The sequence below is a fragment of the Apteryx mantelli genome, chromosome 8, assembly GCF_036417845.1.
Source record: "Apteryx mantelli isolate bAptMan1 chromosome 8, bAptMan1.hap1, whole genome shotgun sequence".
NCBI lineage: Eukaryota > Metazoa > Chordata > Aves > Apterygiformes > Apterygidae > Apteryx > Apteryx mantelli.
This window is the reverse complement of record NC_089985.1, coordinates 21,257,471-21,276,311: the sequence shown is the minus strand read 5'-3', so window position 1 is coordinate 21,276,311 and position 18,841 is coordinate 21,257,471. Positions and strand designations below refer to the sequence as shown.

The window sequence follows — 18,841 nt, the reverse complement described above, 5'->3', positions numbered from 1 at the left end:
TATGGCAATACTGTATTTACTGGGCTACATGTCTACAGATTCCTCTTTTCATGCATTCAAAGCCATGGAAAACTAATCATATGGAAATTTCGCAGTCCTGAGCAGGCCCAGCATGGCCCAGGTGTAGGCTATACCATATGACTGTCAATGAACTGTGCTGCCACTGTGGCTCTTGGATAATCTTAATCCTCACAAGTACATGAAGATGAACTGCCAAAGCCACTGTCCCAAAATGGCCCCAGGACTGAGTACAGCCTGTCCAGCAGTGGCATGATGATAACCTTATCTCCCACCTCTGAACTGCTCTCAGAGCTGTCTCTTCTTTCAGCCATCTGCAGTATGTGATATACATCTTGTGGCTCTTGGCCGCGAGGAAGATTTGTTACATATCCCATAGCTTCAGAGAGGTAAATCACTCCTGGGCTAATGGATGCTCTTTTGCTTTGTCCTGCAATATGTAAAAAACGGAGGCTTTTCGCCTTTTATTGTTCTCCTTACAAGATCTCTAGGTATTTCCATCCTTGTTGAGGATGATTTTCATCCTTGTTTCATCCTTGGGAATACAGATTATCTTTTCTCATGCTTGGACAATACCTAGCTCAATGCAGCAAGATCTTTGCAATGTAAATTCTATCAATAACACAGTCCTGTGGCTTAAGAAAGACTCTCAACTTACAGTTATAAAAACAGGAGGAAAAGAAAAAAAAATCCTTTTTGTACATACATAAACCCCAAATCAAAACTTTTCAGCAGCTTTGCTAATGGTCCTGATTCAAAGTCTCTGAGCCAAAGAGAGTTTGACCCAAATGGGTCAGATTCTACATTTCCAGGTCTAAGTTACAGGCTAAACAAGAATCTTTCTCCATTAGCCAACTAAGGAAGCAAGAGCATAAAAACTTATTAGTCCAGATACGTAAGCTGAGGTCAGCGGGTTTATTATTCTAATTAGGAATAGGAAAATTCCTATTCCATTTTGTAATTAAAACAATACACATATACCATCTAATTATATTTGACATTTTCAAGGTGTTGTGAGCTAAAGTCTGTAATTATAGAGCTACTGCTGCCTTAAGCAGAACACTCAATAAATATTCATATATTAAATAGCCACTTACAATCTTTAGAAGATTGTAGAAGGATTTGCTTTTCTTTAGCCTTTTGAAGATGCATTTTATATTTATATTTTTAAAAGGTATAAAGAAAAATGTACTGTGGAATCTGACATAACTGTATGTAGCAAATTGACTATAAACCTCTTCACTAGTATTGTAAGCAGTTATGTTGGGGATTCACAGTCCTTTAGAATTATTTCTTTTCTTTTAGGGGAATGGGTAATTATAGCCAGAAATAATATGGTAGTCATGTAGTGCACAGCTCAGAGGAGCCATAAGACAGTGAAATGCAATTTTTGTCATTCCTTGTTTTATAGTTAACAATAAAATTTTAGTTAACACAAACAGAAGTTTTTAAAAATCAAAGTTAACCACATCTTCTATTTTAATAACTCACAATGAAATATCACTTCAAATATGACCTATTTATGATAGTTCAGTATTGCCATTTAAAACAGTTGCTTATCTAAGAATACCATAATCAGAGTAATTACCTGTGGGTAAGGCAGGGACCTTTTTTTCCTGGAGAGGGTTTTCTTCTCTTGTCATTAAAGAAATGGAAGGATACACAATGGAGAAGAAGCTCTGAGTGCAAAGTGTCCCATGAGTCTTCCTGGTTTATGTTTCCATCCCAGGAAATGGACTTTTGGGGACATCTGGATAAAAGGACATCATTTCTGAAAAAAAGGGTAACAGACCCTTTGCTTATCTTGTCCATTTAGCTCATTGGAATAGGTTTGGGTCTTGCTGTAAGAGGCTTTGCCCCATGAGATCTGAACCCTGGCTAAATCATTTAGGTATGACTTTCAGATAATTAATGATAAAAGATGTTGCAAATGCCTCAATAGTTAAATGCTGTGCAGAAGTGAAGTTGCGATATGCACAAGTTAAAATGTTGTGCAGAATTTCAGTGCCCAGCAGGAATGGTGGAGACTCCCTCCCTCCCTCCCCAAGCTGCCCATGCACCAGGGCAGCAGTGCACCTTAGCAGCCCTCGGACAGGCCTCTCGGCCCAGACACCTCCAGGGCTTCTGTGCAGCTGTGGGGAGAAGGGCAGGCAGTGCCACAACTGAGTTCACAGTGTACCCATGGACATTAAGAAGGAACAATCTTCATTATTCCCTGAGTAGGGAAGTCCTCTTGGATCCCTGCACTTCTATATAACGACTAGAAACAGTCTACCCTCGGTGATCGATTGTGCATGGATGCATTACAGTCAATAGGGACTGCATCCAGCATGAAGTGAGAAGTAGTATTAAGTAATGCATCCAGCTAAAGAATTTGACTTCTTCCTCTGATGGGCAGGAAGCATGATTCAAATTAGTTAAGTTTTATACAATTAATCTAATATATTATAAATGTATATTATATAATATACAGTATTCATAACATATAATACATATTTTACATTATATATTGTATTACATATTGTGTATGTTTATTATAGGTTGTAATATATTATGAATAATAATACAAATGCATATATTATATAATACAATATTATCAATCTAAGCAAGTCTATTTAGTAGTTGCAAGCTTGTGCTTTTCAGCTGCAGTTAAAAGTGAGGAAAAGTTAATGTGGTAGCCATCTTAAAAAAAAGGGGGGGGAGAAGATGGACAGGTAACATCCCATTATCTATAGGTACCTTCACTGCAGCAGGGACATAGGAAGGGAGTCATTGCATCCCAGTGGAGAAGCAGGCAGTGACTGTAATGTGGCCTTCTTCAGTGAGGACTCTGGGAAATAAAAAACAAAAACTGATTTGAGAATTTACTAGACATTCGGTAAGAGGATGCAGGGAACTATCATAAGCTACTGGTTCTCCCTGAATGCCCCGCTACACACGGGGGCAGCGCTGCCTTGTCTACTCTCTTGTAAACCGGTGGCCGCCGAAGGCCTCCTTTGCTGTTGTTTCCCTTGAACGACTTCCTTCCACAGAGACCTGTTGGCACAATCTGTGCTTTCTGGAGCTGGTGACAAGCTGGGGTGAATTCATCCCCAGAGGGGCTAACTTCTCTCTTAATAAATTAATGGAAGTAATTGCAAAGGGTAAAATCACTAAATACCTAGAAGATAAAAGAATTGTGAACCATAATCATCGTGGTTCCATGCAGACTGAATCTTGCCAGAGTTTTTTGCTTTTTTGACAGAATTACAAAAATGAACAGGGGAAGGCAATACACTATATTATCACATATAACGTAGATTCCAGAGAAGCCCTGGATAGTTTTTTTTCATTAAATGTTACTTTGAAATTTAAATCCAGTTGGCTTGGGTACAAACACTGTCATATATATGACAGAGAACTGCTAAAGGCCCAAACAAAGGATGATGATGAACAGCAGAGCGCCATGGCCCTGCATGGGAGACTGCAGGCCTCAGACTTCCATTTGAAAAAAAAAATCAGAGTCTGCCCATGAATGATTCATAGATAAAAAGGCTAAATTATGTGGGTTGAAGATTGGATCAGGTATTTTGACTAGCTCAGTTGACAACAGGGGTACTTGATATCAACTCAGTAGTATCATGTATCTACAGAATTAATTATTTAAAGATGGTAAAATGGATATAACAAGCAGCAATGAGACATAAATAACAAACTTCGCAGAGATTAATAGACTTTGTTGTCTTTGCAAAAGCATTGCTATTCCATTTCTGAAAAGTAATTTGTTGCTTTCTTCTCTTCCTAGTTGCCAATATTGGCATCTTCTGTTGTTAGCCTCTATTTTCTTGAACTTACTGATGTCTTCAAGCCAGTTCACTCTGGATTTAATTGCTACGACAAGAGTCTGAGTATGCCATACATTGAACCTACACAAGAGGCTGTTCCCTTCTTGATGTTGCTTAGTTTGGTTTTTGCTGGACCTTCAATTACGGTAAGTTTGAAGTGCCACTGTCACTTACTAAGGATTTTGAATGGAGCTTCAGCTGGCATAAAGAAAGGTAGCTCCTTTGGCTTCAGTGAAGCTACAGAGCATCATCCAGGCTAATTACCTTTCCTTAGAATTTTAAACTCACCTTTTATTCTTTTGTAGCAGAAAAAGATACCCTCCTTAAAACATTCCCTGTAACACCTGTTCCACTCACAGTGCCCTGATTGTGGGCATTAAAGTGGAGAAACAGCCCTGTGGGCATCTACACTTGTGTGCAAAATAGTTTTAATCACTGTTATGCTGTACAAACATTCGATTGAGTTGAGCTATTTACAGACAGGACATCTCCATACTCTGAGATACACCATAAATTCAAGATCTTGCTGGAAATGGGAGCCTTCCATTTACAGCCCTGAACATGCCACTTTCTTTAGAGCTAGTTTTTTTCAGTGAGAAGTTATATTGGTCTTGTCAGTAGTACTGTTATGCTTTCCAAAACAGCACAGGGACTCTTCTAAATTGTGAGTTAATCAGCCATTAAGAGCAGGCAAAAAGGAAACTGATTTAATGACTCCTCCAAAGGGAGAACATGATTTCAGCAGAAAAGAAACTTCCTGTCAGAATATGAGCAGTTTGGACACTATAGTAAGTGAAATAAAATGTCTGATACAGATAAGTATAGTCCCTGCTAGAATTGCTGTGTCAATTTAAAATGAAATCTAAAGACCTTACCTTTGTATATCCCAGAGGGGATTCACTGCACCTGACTTTAGGCACCTCAGCTAGGAGCATTATTCTCACACCACTCCTCTTCAGCCAACGGAAAGAGAAAGTCACCTCCAGCAGGTGATTCCAGGCACCTAAAATCTGAATCAATCTTTGGAAAGGGTCTCTGCTCTCCCATGACCACAGTGACTGTGCTCCTTACTTAGGCACCTCCACAAGGCCAGGTACAAATGCATCCCTGCTGCTAACTCCACCAAATTCCCTTGAATTCAACCAGTTTTTTCCTTTGTGACAGTGGCCAGTTTGCAATTACAAAATCTCTAAAATGTGATACCCATATGAAAATCATCGATCACTGTCCTCCCTACAGTCACCAACATGTTTTGTTCTTTTTCTTAAACTGAACTCTTCTTACTGTGTTTGATTTTGGTTCCTTTGGAAAACATTTTGAATGGTTTTGCATAACTGTCAGACTAAAAATTGTACTTGGTTAGGAAGTAGAACCTAAGAGTTACAGTGCTCCAGATATAGGCGCTTGCAGCCAACACCAAATACTGAGAGAAAGTCACTGCTGACTGTATCAGACGGTCCTACTGCCTCCCCTACTGTGGTAGTCTGTTTCCTTGGAAATACCAGCCTCGGAATTTTCCTCTTGTCATAGGCCTTGCTCTTTCCCTATTTTCTTCTCTGTCACACAAGCTAATCTACCATTCTGGTGTTTCTCCCTATGCCAGACATTCCCTAGAGTTTGGCAAAAAGCTATTTAAGTTTCTCAGTTTTTTAAATTTAAAATACTGATGATTTCTAGTGGAAAAGTTTCATCTGTAAAATGACCAAATGGAGACAGATAATAGTGACTGTAGTTCTCATCTAATAAAATTCCTTAAATATCCCTTATCATTGACTTGGTAGTAATGGTAATAATTGGTAGTAATTGGTAGTAATGAGACTACCTTCACTACTTCAATTTTTCTGGGAAAGAAGTGGATCCAGTTATTATTATTAAAAAAGGGTTAGACTAGGCTTGTCCATTGTATTTCCCTTCTTCCAAGCCTAGGGCTCTTAATGTGTACAAACTTAATGTAATTACAGCAGATTCTTCATAATTCAGATGTTTTAGCATCTCAATGCACTGTAAGCTTTTTGCATCGTCTATGTTACTTTTCTGCTGCATCTGTAGATAGACACAGTGAATCTCCTCTTGCAGGTAAGAACTGCCCCATTCATTTCAACATAGCCTGGATTCAGCCCTCTAGAGATTTCCAAGTTGTTGCACTATTTAGCAGGAAGAACACTCAACCCTGAAATTGCAAACTTATGACTGGTTCCAGAATTTCCAGCAAGTAATATTTTGTTTTCATTTATAGTTTCCTCCTTATTTCTATTCTAAGCTCTTCTCTAGGGCTTCAGTCATCATCTCTTTTGCTTGGTGTGTTCAGAGGGCCATAAGGACAGAACTTCTGCTATTGCTGTGGATCTGGTTAAAACCCAGGCCAAATTAAACAATTAGGAAGATCAGGTGGCCAGGTAATTAGAAGCTGCTAAGGATTGCTAGGCGTGAGGCCGAGGCTGAGAGCTAAAACCACCTTAGAAGCACTAAGATATTGCCTTGGAGGACAGATTTTCTAATTATTGCTCTTTTAGTTTAGAAGCATCAAATTTCAGCTGTAGATCAAGAACACCATTCCACTGAGCACTTTATACACATAAAATAAAAAAAAGTTGTCCTTCCAAAACCTTATGCCACTTACATTCAATTTCAGTGCCACCTTACCGCCTGCTCCCACTCCAGCTAAACTGCATTAGTGAATGTTTACATATTGATACAGATCTTTTAAAAGCAAGTACTTGTCAGTGGATGGCATTTGTTGCGTTATAATTATATTTCAGCCCTTTAAATTCAATCACTGTCTTCTGAATAACCGCTTCATTTAACTTAACAACTCCTTTGTCATTGCAGATAATGGTAGGAGAAGGAATTCTCTACTGTTGCCTGTCCAAAAGAAGAAATGGGATTGGAACAGAGGCCAATATTAATGCAGGAGGATGCAACTTCAATTCTTTTCTTAGAAGAGCTGTCAGATTTGTTGGTGGGTTTCAAATGTTAGTTACAAAGAAGAGCCTTCCATGCACATTCAATTTTCATCATGCAAGTTTCCTTCTCTGAAATAGCCTTTTAGAACATTTTAGGGCTGTCACTGGCACAGATCTTCTTCTGCCAGAAAAATGTGAGAAGAAACTGTCAAATGGAATGACAGAGCAACCCCATATCCAATAATGCAGCATCTACACTCTCCATTTTCCCTTTCCTCTCCTATACTACTGTCAGTGTTGCTAAAAGAATCATTTGTTTTTCCTCCCTCCCCCTCCACCTTGAGCTGGCTTTCTTTTAATTGTTTCAGTGTGTAGTTTCTCCCGCATCTCTTCAATGCATTATAAGGTCTCAACGCAGCTAACAGAGTATTCAGGAATAGCATGACAGTAACAACTTGTCAGAAACTGTCAGTAGATTTGACATTCTTTTTCTGGGATGTGTTTATCTACCTCTTGAAAAATGGCTAGAGTCCATCAAGCTAATGATAGGGAGGAATATGGCGAATTGTTCTATTTTATTTTGCTTTAATTGATATTTACTAAAACTGAATTTGAAAGGGCAACTGGATTTTGCTCCCCTCTTACAGTTAAGTTCCTCTGTCACTGAGTGGCCTAAGGAAAGGTTTTCTGTGTTGCAGAAATCTTTCATTAGAGAGAGCAGCTTGAGCAAAAACAACTTACAGGACAGGCATACTGAAAGCCAAGGAGGACTATACGCTAGGTTTCTATAGGCTGGCAAGCAGGGAAGTGCTGGAGTGTGTGACAGAAGAGGTTATGAGCTACACGACTAGGAAAGTAAAGAGTGGCAAGGACTTGGTATGCGAGAAATACATCACAGAAGTGAAGGTAGCCAAGGTTATTGCCAGCTGATGAGTGTCTGGTGGTAAAAGAGAGCGCGGCTCCTCAGAGCAGTGAACTACTGGGTAGCTGTCTGTATTGTTAAAAACACCTATTTTAGTGGGCAAATCCAAGGATTGAATGAGCACATATGCTCATATAAATGCCTGTCCTTGAGTCAGCTCAGCAAATTGCTTTCCAAATGTGCAGCTCCAGTGTAGTGTACTTTTATGTACAAAGATGTTGGAGAATGACAAACCATCAAAAGTAAATATTAATTATCAACTGGAAGAAAACAAATTCTATTTTCTAAACATAAATAAATCTTTTTTTTTATGTTAAAGAATTCAGCTCTGCAATAAGATTTCATAAAAAATGATTCTTCAGTTAAATCCTCTCTAAAATCCAATGATATAAGCCACCAAATTGAAAGTATTTGTCACAGTGAATTCATCCAATTTACACTTACAAAGATTATAATAAAGTTAACAAGTTCCACCGATTTCTTTCCTAGGTGTTCATGTGTTTGGTCTTTGTTCTACTGCTCTTATTACTGATATTATACAGCTATCAACAGGATATCAGGCACCATATTTCCTGACTGTTTGCAAGCCTAACTACACATCCTTAAATGTATCCTGCTCAGAGAATTCCTATGTTGTGGAAGATATTTGTTCTGGAGCTGATGCCAATGTTATCAATGCTGGAAGGTTGGTTTTATCCTTTATTGTGTACATTTTAAAGTATTCTTTGTTATTATTTTCTTTCCTAGTTTCAAGACTTAATTTCTAGTTAAAGTCTGAATGAGTTTTGCCAGTTTTTTATAATGAAGCTGAGAATATGTCTTTTTAGTGATGTTCAGTTTTCTGTATAAAGATTTTAAGCCAACAGTGGGCTTTGGAAGCCTTTCTGTCAGATTGGGAAGCCCAGTCATGAGTAGCTAGTTATTTTCTCTCGTTCAGAGGAGACATAATTTTCTATACAATTATTAATATAATTAATAATTGTATAATAATTAATGTTTCTAATGCTTTTCCCAGTAGGGTCTGCATAAGTTTCCGATATCAGGTAAGGGAAGAAGTTACACAAGTACTTAATATCTGAGACCTCTATATACTGTGCATTACTGTCCTGGCGTTTTGGGCTTAGTTTTTCAGGTTTGGTTTGGGGTTTTGTTTGGCTTTATTTGTTCTCCATTTCTGTGCTTCATTAGATTTTTGATACTAACAGCTATTGAGAAAATTCATTCATCAGAGAAAAGACCGTAGCAGTGCAAAATGTGTATGTTCCCAAATACATGCCTCTGGTTTCACAGGATTCCTAGCTTGTGGTTCATCCTCCTTGGTCATTTAGTCTTTAGCCTCCCTACTTAGAGAGCCACAGTAGAAATTAATATTATTTGTAGTAGCAGGTTTTGGAAATTGCATATCATTCAAGTTGAAATATAACCTGGACTACATACCTCATTTTAAACAACTCAGATGTGATAAAATGGTGATAATTCTCAATTACTGATGACAGGTCATAGATTTAAACGAGGAATCTAGAGATTTAAGTCAGTAAGTTGTACATATACATTTATATATATACATATACACCTGCTACTCCCTAATTCAAGGACCTTATTACTATGTGTCCTAAATATATGTACTACCCCACTGAGAAATCATAAAGCTCTTCTCTCCACTGAATACGGTATCAGTCTTCCTTATCTTTTTCACACAAGGTTAACCTCTCTTGTCTATTAGTCATTTATACTGCATCCCTTTGAATGTTTTGCAGTCCTTCAAATTTTTTTCTATGTAGTGCTTTTTTAATTTCCAGCTCACCAAAAAAATATATCAAAATTATAGAACGTTTGAAATGTTTACAATTTCTGTCTCTGACTAAGCTACATAATTTCTCTGTGTACCAGATTAGCAGGTATGAAGCTGTGTCACTTCTGTCATGTCTTCACTAAAGCTCTGCACTCCTTTCTTATTCTCTGTGCAGCCCCAAATGCTAGCTTCCATTTTAACTTTATACCTCATAATATTAGATTTTTGTCAGATGGATATTGCTAAGCTGTTCTGTCTCTAACATTAAGGCACCTCTCCCCCGTTTTATTTGCTCTTCCATTGATTTCAATGGTTGGCATGCTTGTGAATCACAAAATCATTCACTTTGTAAGTATCTTCCAGCAAATCTTGTAATCCATTTCCTTTCATTGGGACAAACCAATTTCACAGATGTCTAGAGATCCATAATTTGATGTCTTTAGTCTTAGATGTGTCCAGTAGGCTAAGACTTGTAATTAGCATTGACTAATTTGTTATATTTTTTCAACTTATAAATGCAGGCAAGATTCAGAGCTGGCATGAAGGATTATAGCTTCATTTGGCCCAAACAATTTGGTGAAAGTTATCACCAGAATTACTGTCAGCCTTCATTTCACTGTCTCTTTTCACATAACCGTTTGCTGTTACTCGGATACTGCCATTGAAGTCTGATGTTTAGAAGCAGTCTCTTCTATCTACATGGAGCCCCAGTGAAATCAGGGTGGCTTTACATGTGAGCAGTCATCTATCTGTGCAGAAAATTTTCCATTATTACATCCCAGTTCATTTCATTATAATCTCTAATATGGCATCTCTTGCTATGTCACTCCTAAGTTTAAATATCATCACTTCCCAAAAAACAGTTAAATTAGTTATAACAGATGAAGGCTAAGCAGTCAGTTTTTGTATGTTCATATTTCCCTACAAAGATGACCTTATATTGATATCTCTAATTCATTCCTGTCACAGAGGATACATTTGGTGATCTATAATATTCTGGCACCGCCCTCAGTTTCTCCTTAACAGAAAATTAAGTGTTGCATAGTGACACACCTTATATACCACAGAAGTGCTGTCAAATTAAGGTTAAGTTCTGAATGGTACTAAAATTCATAGAATCAAATCTACACATTAGCTCCACAGAGATTGTAAGTAGATTTATGCTTACACTAAAACCTGCAAAGGGGAGAGGAGCTGATTAGCCATTAGAAACATTTACAATTATTTCATGTCTTTAGCTTCCTGTCCTCAACCCTGAGCTTGTTCCCCATGGATTCCATTGTGAAAGGTTTGTTCAGATATAAAAAACTGAAGGATTTAGATCTCTGTCTTTATTAATGAAAAGGAATCATGCTGATTTCAACTTGGACAGAGTCAAGGACCTGCTGGAGCCATGGGCTCAAATTCAGGTCAGCAGCATGCATTCACACTGAACTACATACACACATTTAATTGCCAGTGAATTATTTAGAACAGACAAAGTAAAATGCATAGGGAAGAAATTTAGAGTGCAGATGCTGCTGCTTTGTGGAAGAACGATGTCTTTGTCTAAGGGCAAAGGACTGTACTTCAGTCCCTGCTATTTTAAACTAGTTAACTTAGGTGCTGCTAGCAGAATGGCTGTAGGAACATGAAGCCCAGTTAGGGCAGCAAAAACCATCTGAGAAGCTAAATGACTGTTCAACCAGTCCAGACCATTCAACTCCCCAGCTCTTCAGTGGGAGCAGAAAGCCCTCAACAATTTCATGAATATACCTTGATTTTGCCTTGTCTCACACAGTTTTGACATACTTTCATTTGCCCTCTTTATCTGCACCTCAGGAAGAGGCTTCATAACTCTTAAAATGCCCTCTCCAAGTTCTTGCACTTCATTCACAACTACCAGGTTAGAAAGTTAGAAAGTTTGTAAAAAATAAACATGAAGACATAGCGAATAAGGATGCATCTCTCTCAGTGCCCTGTCATGCCCCCATAATTACAGCAAAAGCAGGGCACAAAGTGTAAGTCACACATTACGCAGTATCTCCATGTTGCCAGTGGGAGACATTTCAAGGGGCAAAGGGGTGCTGCAGATCTTAAGCCTTCAGATTATAAGAGGTCTGTAGACCCACTTATGCCACTGGAAAAAAGATCCTTATTTTCCCTATCATCAGTCTTTGCTGTGATACCCTCTTTTTTCATATTATTTCAGTTGCTGAAGTTAGGGCCTGATTATCAAAGCGTATATATAGCTGATGAGTCTTTCCATTGAAAAGAGCTCCAGTGAAGTCAGTGAGAATAATCATAAGATCCAGGTTCCTGCATTAAAGAAGTTGTATAACTAGGTACTTACTGAAAAATGATTACAGAAATTTATTTATAGAAATTTCTCTCTTAAAATCAAACATCCAGTCTTTAGTTCATTTACACTCTTTTCTTATTTCACAAAAAGACTTTCATGTTGAATATTTAATCCAAAAAAGGCATTTTATTAACTTTGGTCCTTTCTCCAGACTCTAGAAAAGAAATTTAGAAATGAAGTGTTAAGTATCATATATTGCTTAGGATGTGTAAGCTGAAAATGACTGTACCACCCAGTGTTTTTTTCAAGTGAACATTAGTACAGTGGTTTTGAACTGAGAAGCATAATTTGAGTGTCCTTCCTTGGCAGAAAGTCATTCCCTTCTCAACATGCCACCCTGGCAGCCTTTGCAGCTGTGTACATTTCGGTGAGTAACCAACTTTGTTCATTTTCATTTATACAAGAGAAAAGTCAGAATGTCATTTGCTGTAAAGTGGTGTGTTAACTAATGTAGTAAGGATATAGGTTCTTATCCTGTCAGTTTGACAGCAAAATCGAAATTACTAACAGCTAAAATAAAAGCAGGTCTACTAAGAATACAGTAAGGATATAACTGGTTCACACTCTTTGTTATGAAGCTACATTATCTGTTGTAGTAGAGTGTAATATTAAAGTATATTTAATGCTTCATGTTATTCACATATAAGATATAATGCTTACCTGTTTTATAGGGTGATATTTTAGTTTACCATTCAAATGAACCTTTATATGTTCTGCCTTTTTCTTTATTGCTGTCTTCACTTGACTCACTGTTTTAAACTTTAAGAAACAAACATTTATGTGATCTAGTTTCATTTGATTTCCATAGAATTGCAGCATGGATGAAATGGCACAACCACTTCCAAAGGCCTCCAAGGTGCTACTGCAGAGCAAGTGAATAGAAAACAGCAGTAACTAGCAGGGAATAGTAGTACATGCTGCAGGGATCACAGTTTATTTCCCACCTCTGACCAATGACATTTCTGTAGTTCAGCGTCCCATGTTTGTATGAGTGACTCCTTATTTGAAGGGAAAAAAAGGGGGAATTTCATCATAAAACTCAACAAAGAACAACAACAACCAGTTAATAATAAGATTTAGGTAATGGAATTGTGTGTGTACTGGGAGTTTGCCAGAGTATATTTATTCTGCCCAGGGAAAGGCCAAAAGGTGGAATAATACTGATGAACCATCTCCACTTAGTTCTTGTGACCTCCCTGGATCATGGCCCGCAGCTGAGAAATAGTTCTTTAAAGCATCTGGTGGTGGGTTTTGTTAGAATAGGGTACTGCTTTCATCTGGCGTGACATCTGCCTTCTGTGTTTCAGAAGTGGTGACTCCTTAGTCACATTTACAGAACATTTAAGCTCTGACTGAACAGTATTTAGGCATAAAATCCTTATCCTAATTGACCTCAATAAGCAACAATGCCTAAGCTTTCAGAAATCTGTCCCTTGTGATTTCAGATTTTTCTGCAGTAAATAACCAGATTTAACAAGGCTGTAAAACAAAATTAGTAAAAATGACTGTGTAATATTACCATATAATAGTGATCTATGTGTCAAAGAAATATTTAATGCAAGAAAAGTCATATCCTCTTATGTAAACTTGAGTTTCTTCAACCACTTTTTCTTTTTCTGTTTTTTTAAGATGTACTTCAATTCTACATTAACAGACTCCTCAAAACTTCTGAAACCACTCTTGGTCTTTGCTTTTATCATCTGTGGAATTATATGTGGTCTGACTCGTATCACCCAGTATAAGAACCATCCAGTTGATGTTTACTGTGGCTTTCTCATAGGAGGAGGAATTGCTCTCTATTTGGTAAATATAATATGGATGTAGTAAGTTTTAGAAAATAAAATTTCTAAGTATATAATAAGAATACCAGTATGTATTATGAAAATCTTTCATCATGATCACATATAATAATTAAAGATACAGTAAAAATGTGTTGAAGATGACTATGTTAGGGGTAGTCACTTCTAAAAATAAACAGGAAAAAGCAAATATGTATTTCAATTTGAAGTGCCATAACAATGCACATAGTGATGTATAATGGTCCAGCATTGTCCACAGAAACAGCTCTAACATGATATGCCTCATTAAATACTTAGAGATACTCGGCTTTTCTACTCCACACTTTTCTACTCTACAAGAAAATTATAGGATTAATCAGTATTTGCTGCCAGCCTGAATTTATATTGCTAACGTTAGCTTTATGATCTCAAAAAATGGTCAAAATTAATATACTGCAACTTAACTGAATAAACTGCTGAACTTTCAGGAAATCAAAGGCAATATCATGCCTCTGTGGTTCTTTGGAGCTCTTGGGGAAGGGATACATGGGAAATGATGCAGGGGAAATAGGCTGCCCGGAACAGGTTACTTCAGTGCTTTTCCTCTGTACTGGGTTGGAACAGATGCAGCACCGCAGAAGGGCCAGTAGGATAAGTCTCTTTGTATCCGTCAGTAGGAAGCTCATCAAGCATTTGCCTTTGCTTGCTGCTCTCAATATGTCTCCAACCTGACTGTTGCTGCCCTAGCTGTTCAGCAGAATGTCAACCCCTGTGCCTGAGAGCAATCAGGAACTTCTACTGACAACATTTTTGGCTCCAGTGTGGACAGCTGAACAGAAGGGTCTTAACAGCCAGTGCATGCAGTTTTGACCTCCAAGAAGTCAATGATGAATTTTTGTGTAATACTAAAATAAAATCATATCCTGTCACATTATTTTTGCGATATGATAATCTAATCTATGTGCAGATGGTCTACTAGGGTGACTGTGGGGTAGAAGTGACAGCAGCCAGGGTAGATAATAGAAACCCCATGAGTTTCTATGACTACACTGCGAGCAGAAAGGCACTCTGTTGGGAATATTATTTCAAATGATTAAGCTGTTAAAAACTCTCATAAACGGAGTTATTGTTCCCATGTTTGAATTGCACAAACAAGTATGTTCTTTGTTAGGTCTTCTCCATATACTGTTGCATGATGACACGCATCAAAAAGGTACATTGTCCTGGATACCCAATAGCCAGTAAATCTGTCCTGAAAACTACACATCGATAAGAGGAAGGGGAGGGGAAATACTGTGAAACTATAAATAATGCTGAAAAGGGTGTAAGGAATGAGTAAACTGAGTGATTGAGTCAAGTATTTCAGCCTGTCATAAAATATGCTCTCAGTTTTTTTTAAATGATACCATCTTACAGTGAGTCTGCTGAATAAGAAAATGTAGTGTAACTTAATCTTGTTACAGTTCTGTACAGCTTGAAAAGCAATTGATTTAAAGTTGATAAATTGTTTTATCATGTAGATATTGTATTACATGGTTATTATGCAGTAGAAAGGGCAGAATCACGGAGCAGAGAACAACTCAAGCTGGAACAAGATTCAATAAATCTGAGCAGACAATAGTGCAGCTGTAAAATATCTTTAACTTGCTCAGAATACTGCAAACATTAATTTTGTTATTTTTGTAACAAAACATTCTTATTTCAGCAGTATCTGTTGCTATATAAAGCAAAGAACATAGAAGGAGGCTAAATATTTTCCTTGTCTATTTATTGCCACGAACTATGTGCTCTACTTATTATACTGAGACCACTTCATATATACCTAGATGTATCAGAATGAGAAGAGAATTTGGAATAAGGATAAGGATTCACTGGTGAGGAAAGGAAAGTGAATATATCCTGTCAGTTAAACTGGACTAATGCTATTACTCTATATTTATTTAAAGGCAGAAGAGTGTAATTAAAATATCTTAAAATGCTTCTTTTTCCGTAATTGGTTGTTGATACTGCTGTTCAAATATCAGGGCCTGTATGCTGTGGGGAACTTCTTACCAAGTGAGGAGAATGTGTTTCACCCGAATTTTCACAGAGAACCACTAAGGTCTTTTACAGACCTTAGTCAAGATGCCAACAGAATCTTGCCTGGTAAAAATGGAAGCAGCAGCGATGGCATTGCCACTCACCGTTCTGAAAGTATCCTGAATAGAAACCACAGAGATGCAGGGTCTCTGACTAACATCAAGAGAGCAAATGCTGATGTAGAAATCATAACGCCACGAAGCCCAATGGGAAAGGAAAATATGGTTACTTTCAGCAACACTTTGCCAAGAGTCAACACACCATCCTTGGAAGATCCAGCAAGACGAAATGCAACAATTCATGCATCAATGGATTCTGCCCGCTCCAAACAACTGCTTTCCCAGTGGAAGAACAAGAATGAAAGTCGAAAGTTGTCCCTGCAAGTAATAGAGACTGAATCTGGCCAGTCACCACCAAGAGCTATTGAAATGAGGTCAAGCTCAGAGCCCTCCAGAGTGGGTGTAAATGGGGATCACCATGGCCCAAGTAACCAATACCTGAAAATTCAACCTGGTAGTGTACCAGGTTGTAACAACTCAGGTCTCTCTGGTGGGCCAAGGGTCTCTATTCAGTCACGTCCTGGCTCATCCCAGTTAGTGCATATTCCTGAAGAGACTCAGGAAAATGTGAACACATCTCCCAAAAGTAGTTCAGCTAGAGCTAAATGGCTGAAGGCTGCTGAGAAGAGCGTTGCATGTAGAAGCAACAGTCAGCCAAGAATCATGCAAGTAATAGCCATGTCTAAGCAGCAAGGAGTGCTTCAGGGCAGTCCAAAGAGTTCAGAGGGAAGCACAGTCACTTGTACAGGAGCCATTAGATATAAAACCTTGACAGACCACGAGCCAAGTAGCATTGTCAGAGTTGAGGCCCATCCAGAAAATAACAGACCTGTAATTCAGATGCCATCAGAAGGCGAAGGAAGTGGGTCATGGAAATGGAAAGGTCCTGAAAAAGTCACCCTTCGTCAAACATATGAGCTAAATGATCTCAACAGAGACTCTGAGAGCTGTGACTCCTTGAAAGACAGTTATGGGTCAGGTGACAGGAAAAGGAGCAACATAGATAACAGCGAGCATCACCATCATGGAATCACTACAATAAGAGTCACGCCAGTGGAGGGAAGTGAGATTGGCTCAGAGACTCTGTCCATTTCTTCTAGCCGGGACTCAACACTTCGAAGAAAAGGTAACATCATTTTAATCCCTGAACGAGGGAGCAGTCCAGAGAATACCAGAAATATCTTCTATAAAGGCACATCCCCCACACGAGCATACAAAGAATGAGAGGAGACATATCAGTTGATCCACACCACCACAAAGTAAAACACATCTTGATACAGGTTCTGCTCTCTTTGTTTTGAGGTGATATTTACCTTTGATGTGCCAAGTTACTGACCATCAGCCCAACTTCTGTTGAACACTGATGATGTGTAGTGTACGTGAGCCTGTGCAAATCATGTGGTGGGGGGGAAAGCACAATGCCAGAACCTAACTAATGTGAAACATTTTCATGCAACTTGCTTCTTCAGACTCAAAACATTTATCTGAGAATGATGATGTCAATCAAAACACTGGTCTTGAACACAGACACTTTATTTCCTGAATGTGCCAACTTTTTATTTTATTTATATTTGTGTCCAAAATCAACTGAATTTTTCACAGCAAAGGCTGTATCAGTGTTATAATACTCACCTTTGCAGAGTTTGCACCAAAACTTTAATACAGGATGGTGCTGATGGTAACTTTAAATGTTTTGAAAATTTGCAAACTTACTAGACTCTACAACACATGACATATTGATGTGCAGTTACTTTAAAAGTAATATTGCTAATACTATGATGATGCTGGCTGCATTCATTTAGAGTAGGAAATATTTACAGCTTTGTTATAGTGGATCTGTCACATTCAAAGATTGCAAAGGTTTTGTGTAGTTCTTTAAGATGTCTACTGCAACAAAAAACGTGTCGGTGACATTCCATTAGAATGGAATAACTATCTATTTTGAATAGTTTTGCTGCTACTGCTCAATTTTTGTTTAAGAACAGGTGCTACTAATGAAGAGGCTGCTTCTTAGTGGGCTAACTTGTAGAACTGTTTTAAATATTGTTTTTAAAGGGGTCTTTTAAAGTACTAAAAGTAATTCAGATTTTGCATTTTTAAATCTGTCATTCTGTCCTTCAGCAACCCTTCCATTTTTCTGTTAGTTTTTACCTACATGATGCGTGACACCAGTAACAGTGAGATGCACAAATGTGAAAGGTAAGCCATGCGTAGATAAAAATAAACTGCCACTTTCTGATCAGCTTCTAAGGACACCATAATTAATATTCTAGCTCACACTTAGAAGCAGTTATTCACCTCACTTGCTTAGCATGCCACAAGAACAATCACAAGTTTCACCCCAGTGACCATCATTTGGGGAATTTATGCTTCGCTTTAAAGATGGAATGCCTTGGTATTGCAGAATCCCTAAAGAGTGTTGCACTGTGCCACCACTACTGTTCACCTCCCTGGAGATACCCTCCAACAGACCCTCCTTAAGCATTATATTTTTCCTCCCCACTTAATAATATGGAGTGTTTCTGCACCTGAGAGAATATAGATTATTTTAGTAAAGTGAGCTCATAATATAAGGAAAGAATTTACCCACTTAAAATCTGTGTTGCCAGGAATTGATGAACTAGAGAACTCTAAAAGGAATAAGTATGGCATGTCCTGGGCATGCTAGAAGACAAACTCAATTTAATTTGGCTTGAACTTAAATAACTTAAACCATGAAGGAAGTCACTGGCAATGCTTGTCCAGTGCAGCTCCTCATTCTCTCCTAGGTCACTTCTACCTGAAGGAGAGCTGCTGTCAGATAGTCTTCCAGGATGGGGAGGAAGTGGCCTTGCTGTCCCCTCACTGAATAGACAGTAGCAGCTCAGGTCTGTCCTCGGGCTTTTTTAGTGGGGTGACTTGCTCCAAGTCCTCTTCTGATTCAGAGTATCAGAGAACCAGTTACCTACTACATAGCCAGTACCTGTCTACAGACCTTACTCCACAGACCTCTGAGGAAAAGGTGGAAAAGCCTACCATTCCCCAACCAAGCAGAAGGTAGAATCATCCCATCCTAAGAAGGGAAATAGCACAACACACACACACAAACCAGAAAAAAAAAGAATCCAAAACAAAATACCAAACCC

At 38.2% G+C, this 18,841-nt stretch overlaps 1 protein-coding gene and 1 long non-coding RNA gene across 4 annotated transcripts in view; one reads left to right on the top strand and one right to left on the bottom strand.

The window, feature by feature from the left end:
* Positions 1–17,308, top strand: part of PLPPR4 (phospholipid phosphatase related 4) — a 28,313-nt gene extending 11,005 nt beyond the window's left edge. Inside the window, exons 2-8 of one of the 3 annotated variants that reach the window (XM_067300871.1) lie at positions 3,803–3,988; positions 6,672–6,801; positions 8,157–8,352; positions 12,110–12,167; positions 12,609–12,656; positions 13,430–13,603; positions 15,603–17,308. In XM_067300871.1, the coding sequence (XP_067156972.1) occupies positions 3,803–3,988; positions 6,672–6,801; positions 8,157–8,352; positions 12,110–12,167; positions 12,609–12,656; positions 13,430–13,603; positions 15,603–16,940 (2,130 nt within the window). In that variant the 3' untranslated portion in view covers positions 16,941–17,308. Of the gene's footprint in view, positions 1–3,802; positions 3,989–6,671; positions 6,802–8,156; positions 8,353–12,109; positions 12,168–12,608; positions 12,657–13,429; positions 13,604–15,602 lie in introns of those variants that run through there. The other 2 variants (XM_013961316.2, XM_067300872.1) reach the window with 2 other exon arrangements.
* LOC106499756 (uncharacterized) overlaps positions 286–18,841 on the bottom strand; it is an 86,619-nt gene continuing 68,063 nt past the window's right edge. The window contains exons 12-14 of the long non-coding RNA XR_001295246.2: positions 2,758–2,848; positions 1,607–1,789; positions 286–448 (exon numbers count right to left, since the gene is read on the bottom strand). This is a non-coding gene — a long non-coding RNA (uncharacterized lncRNA). The remainder of the gene's footprint in view (positions 449–1,606; positions 1,790–2,757; positions 2,849–18,841) is intronic.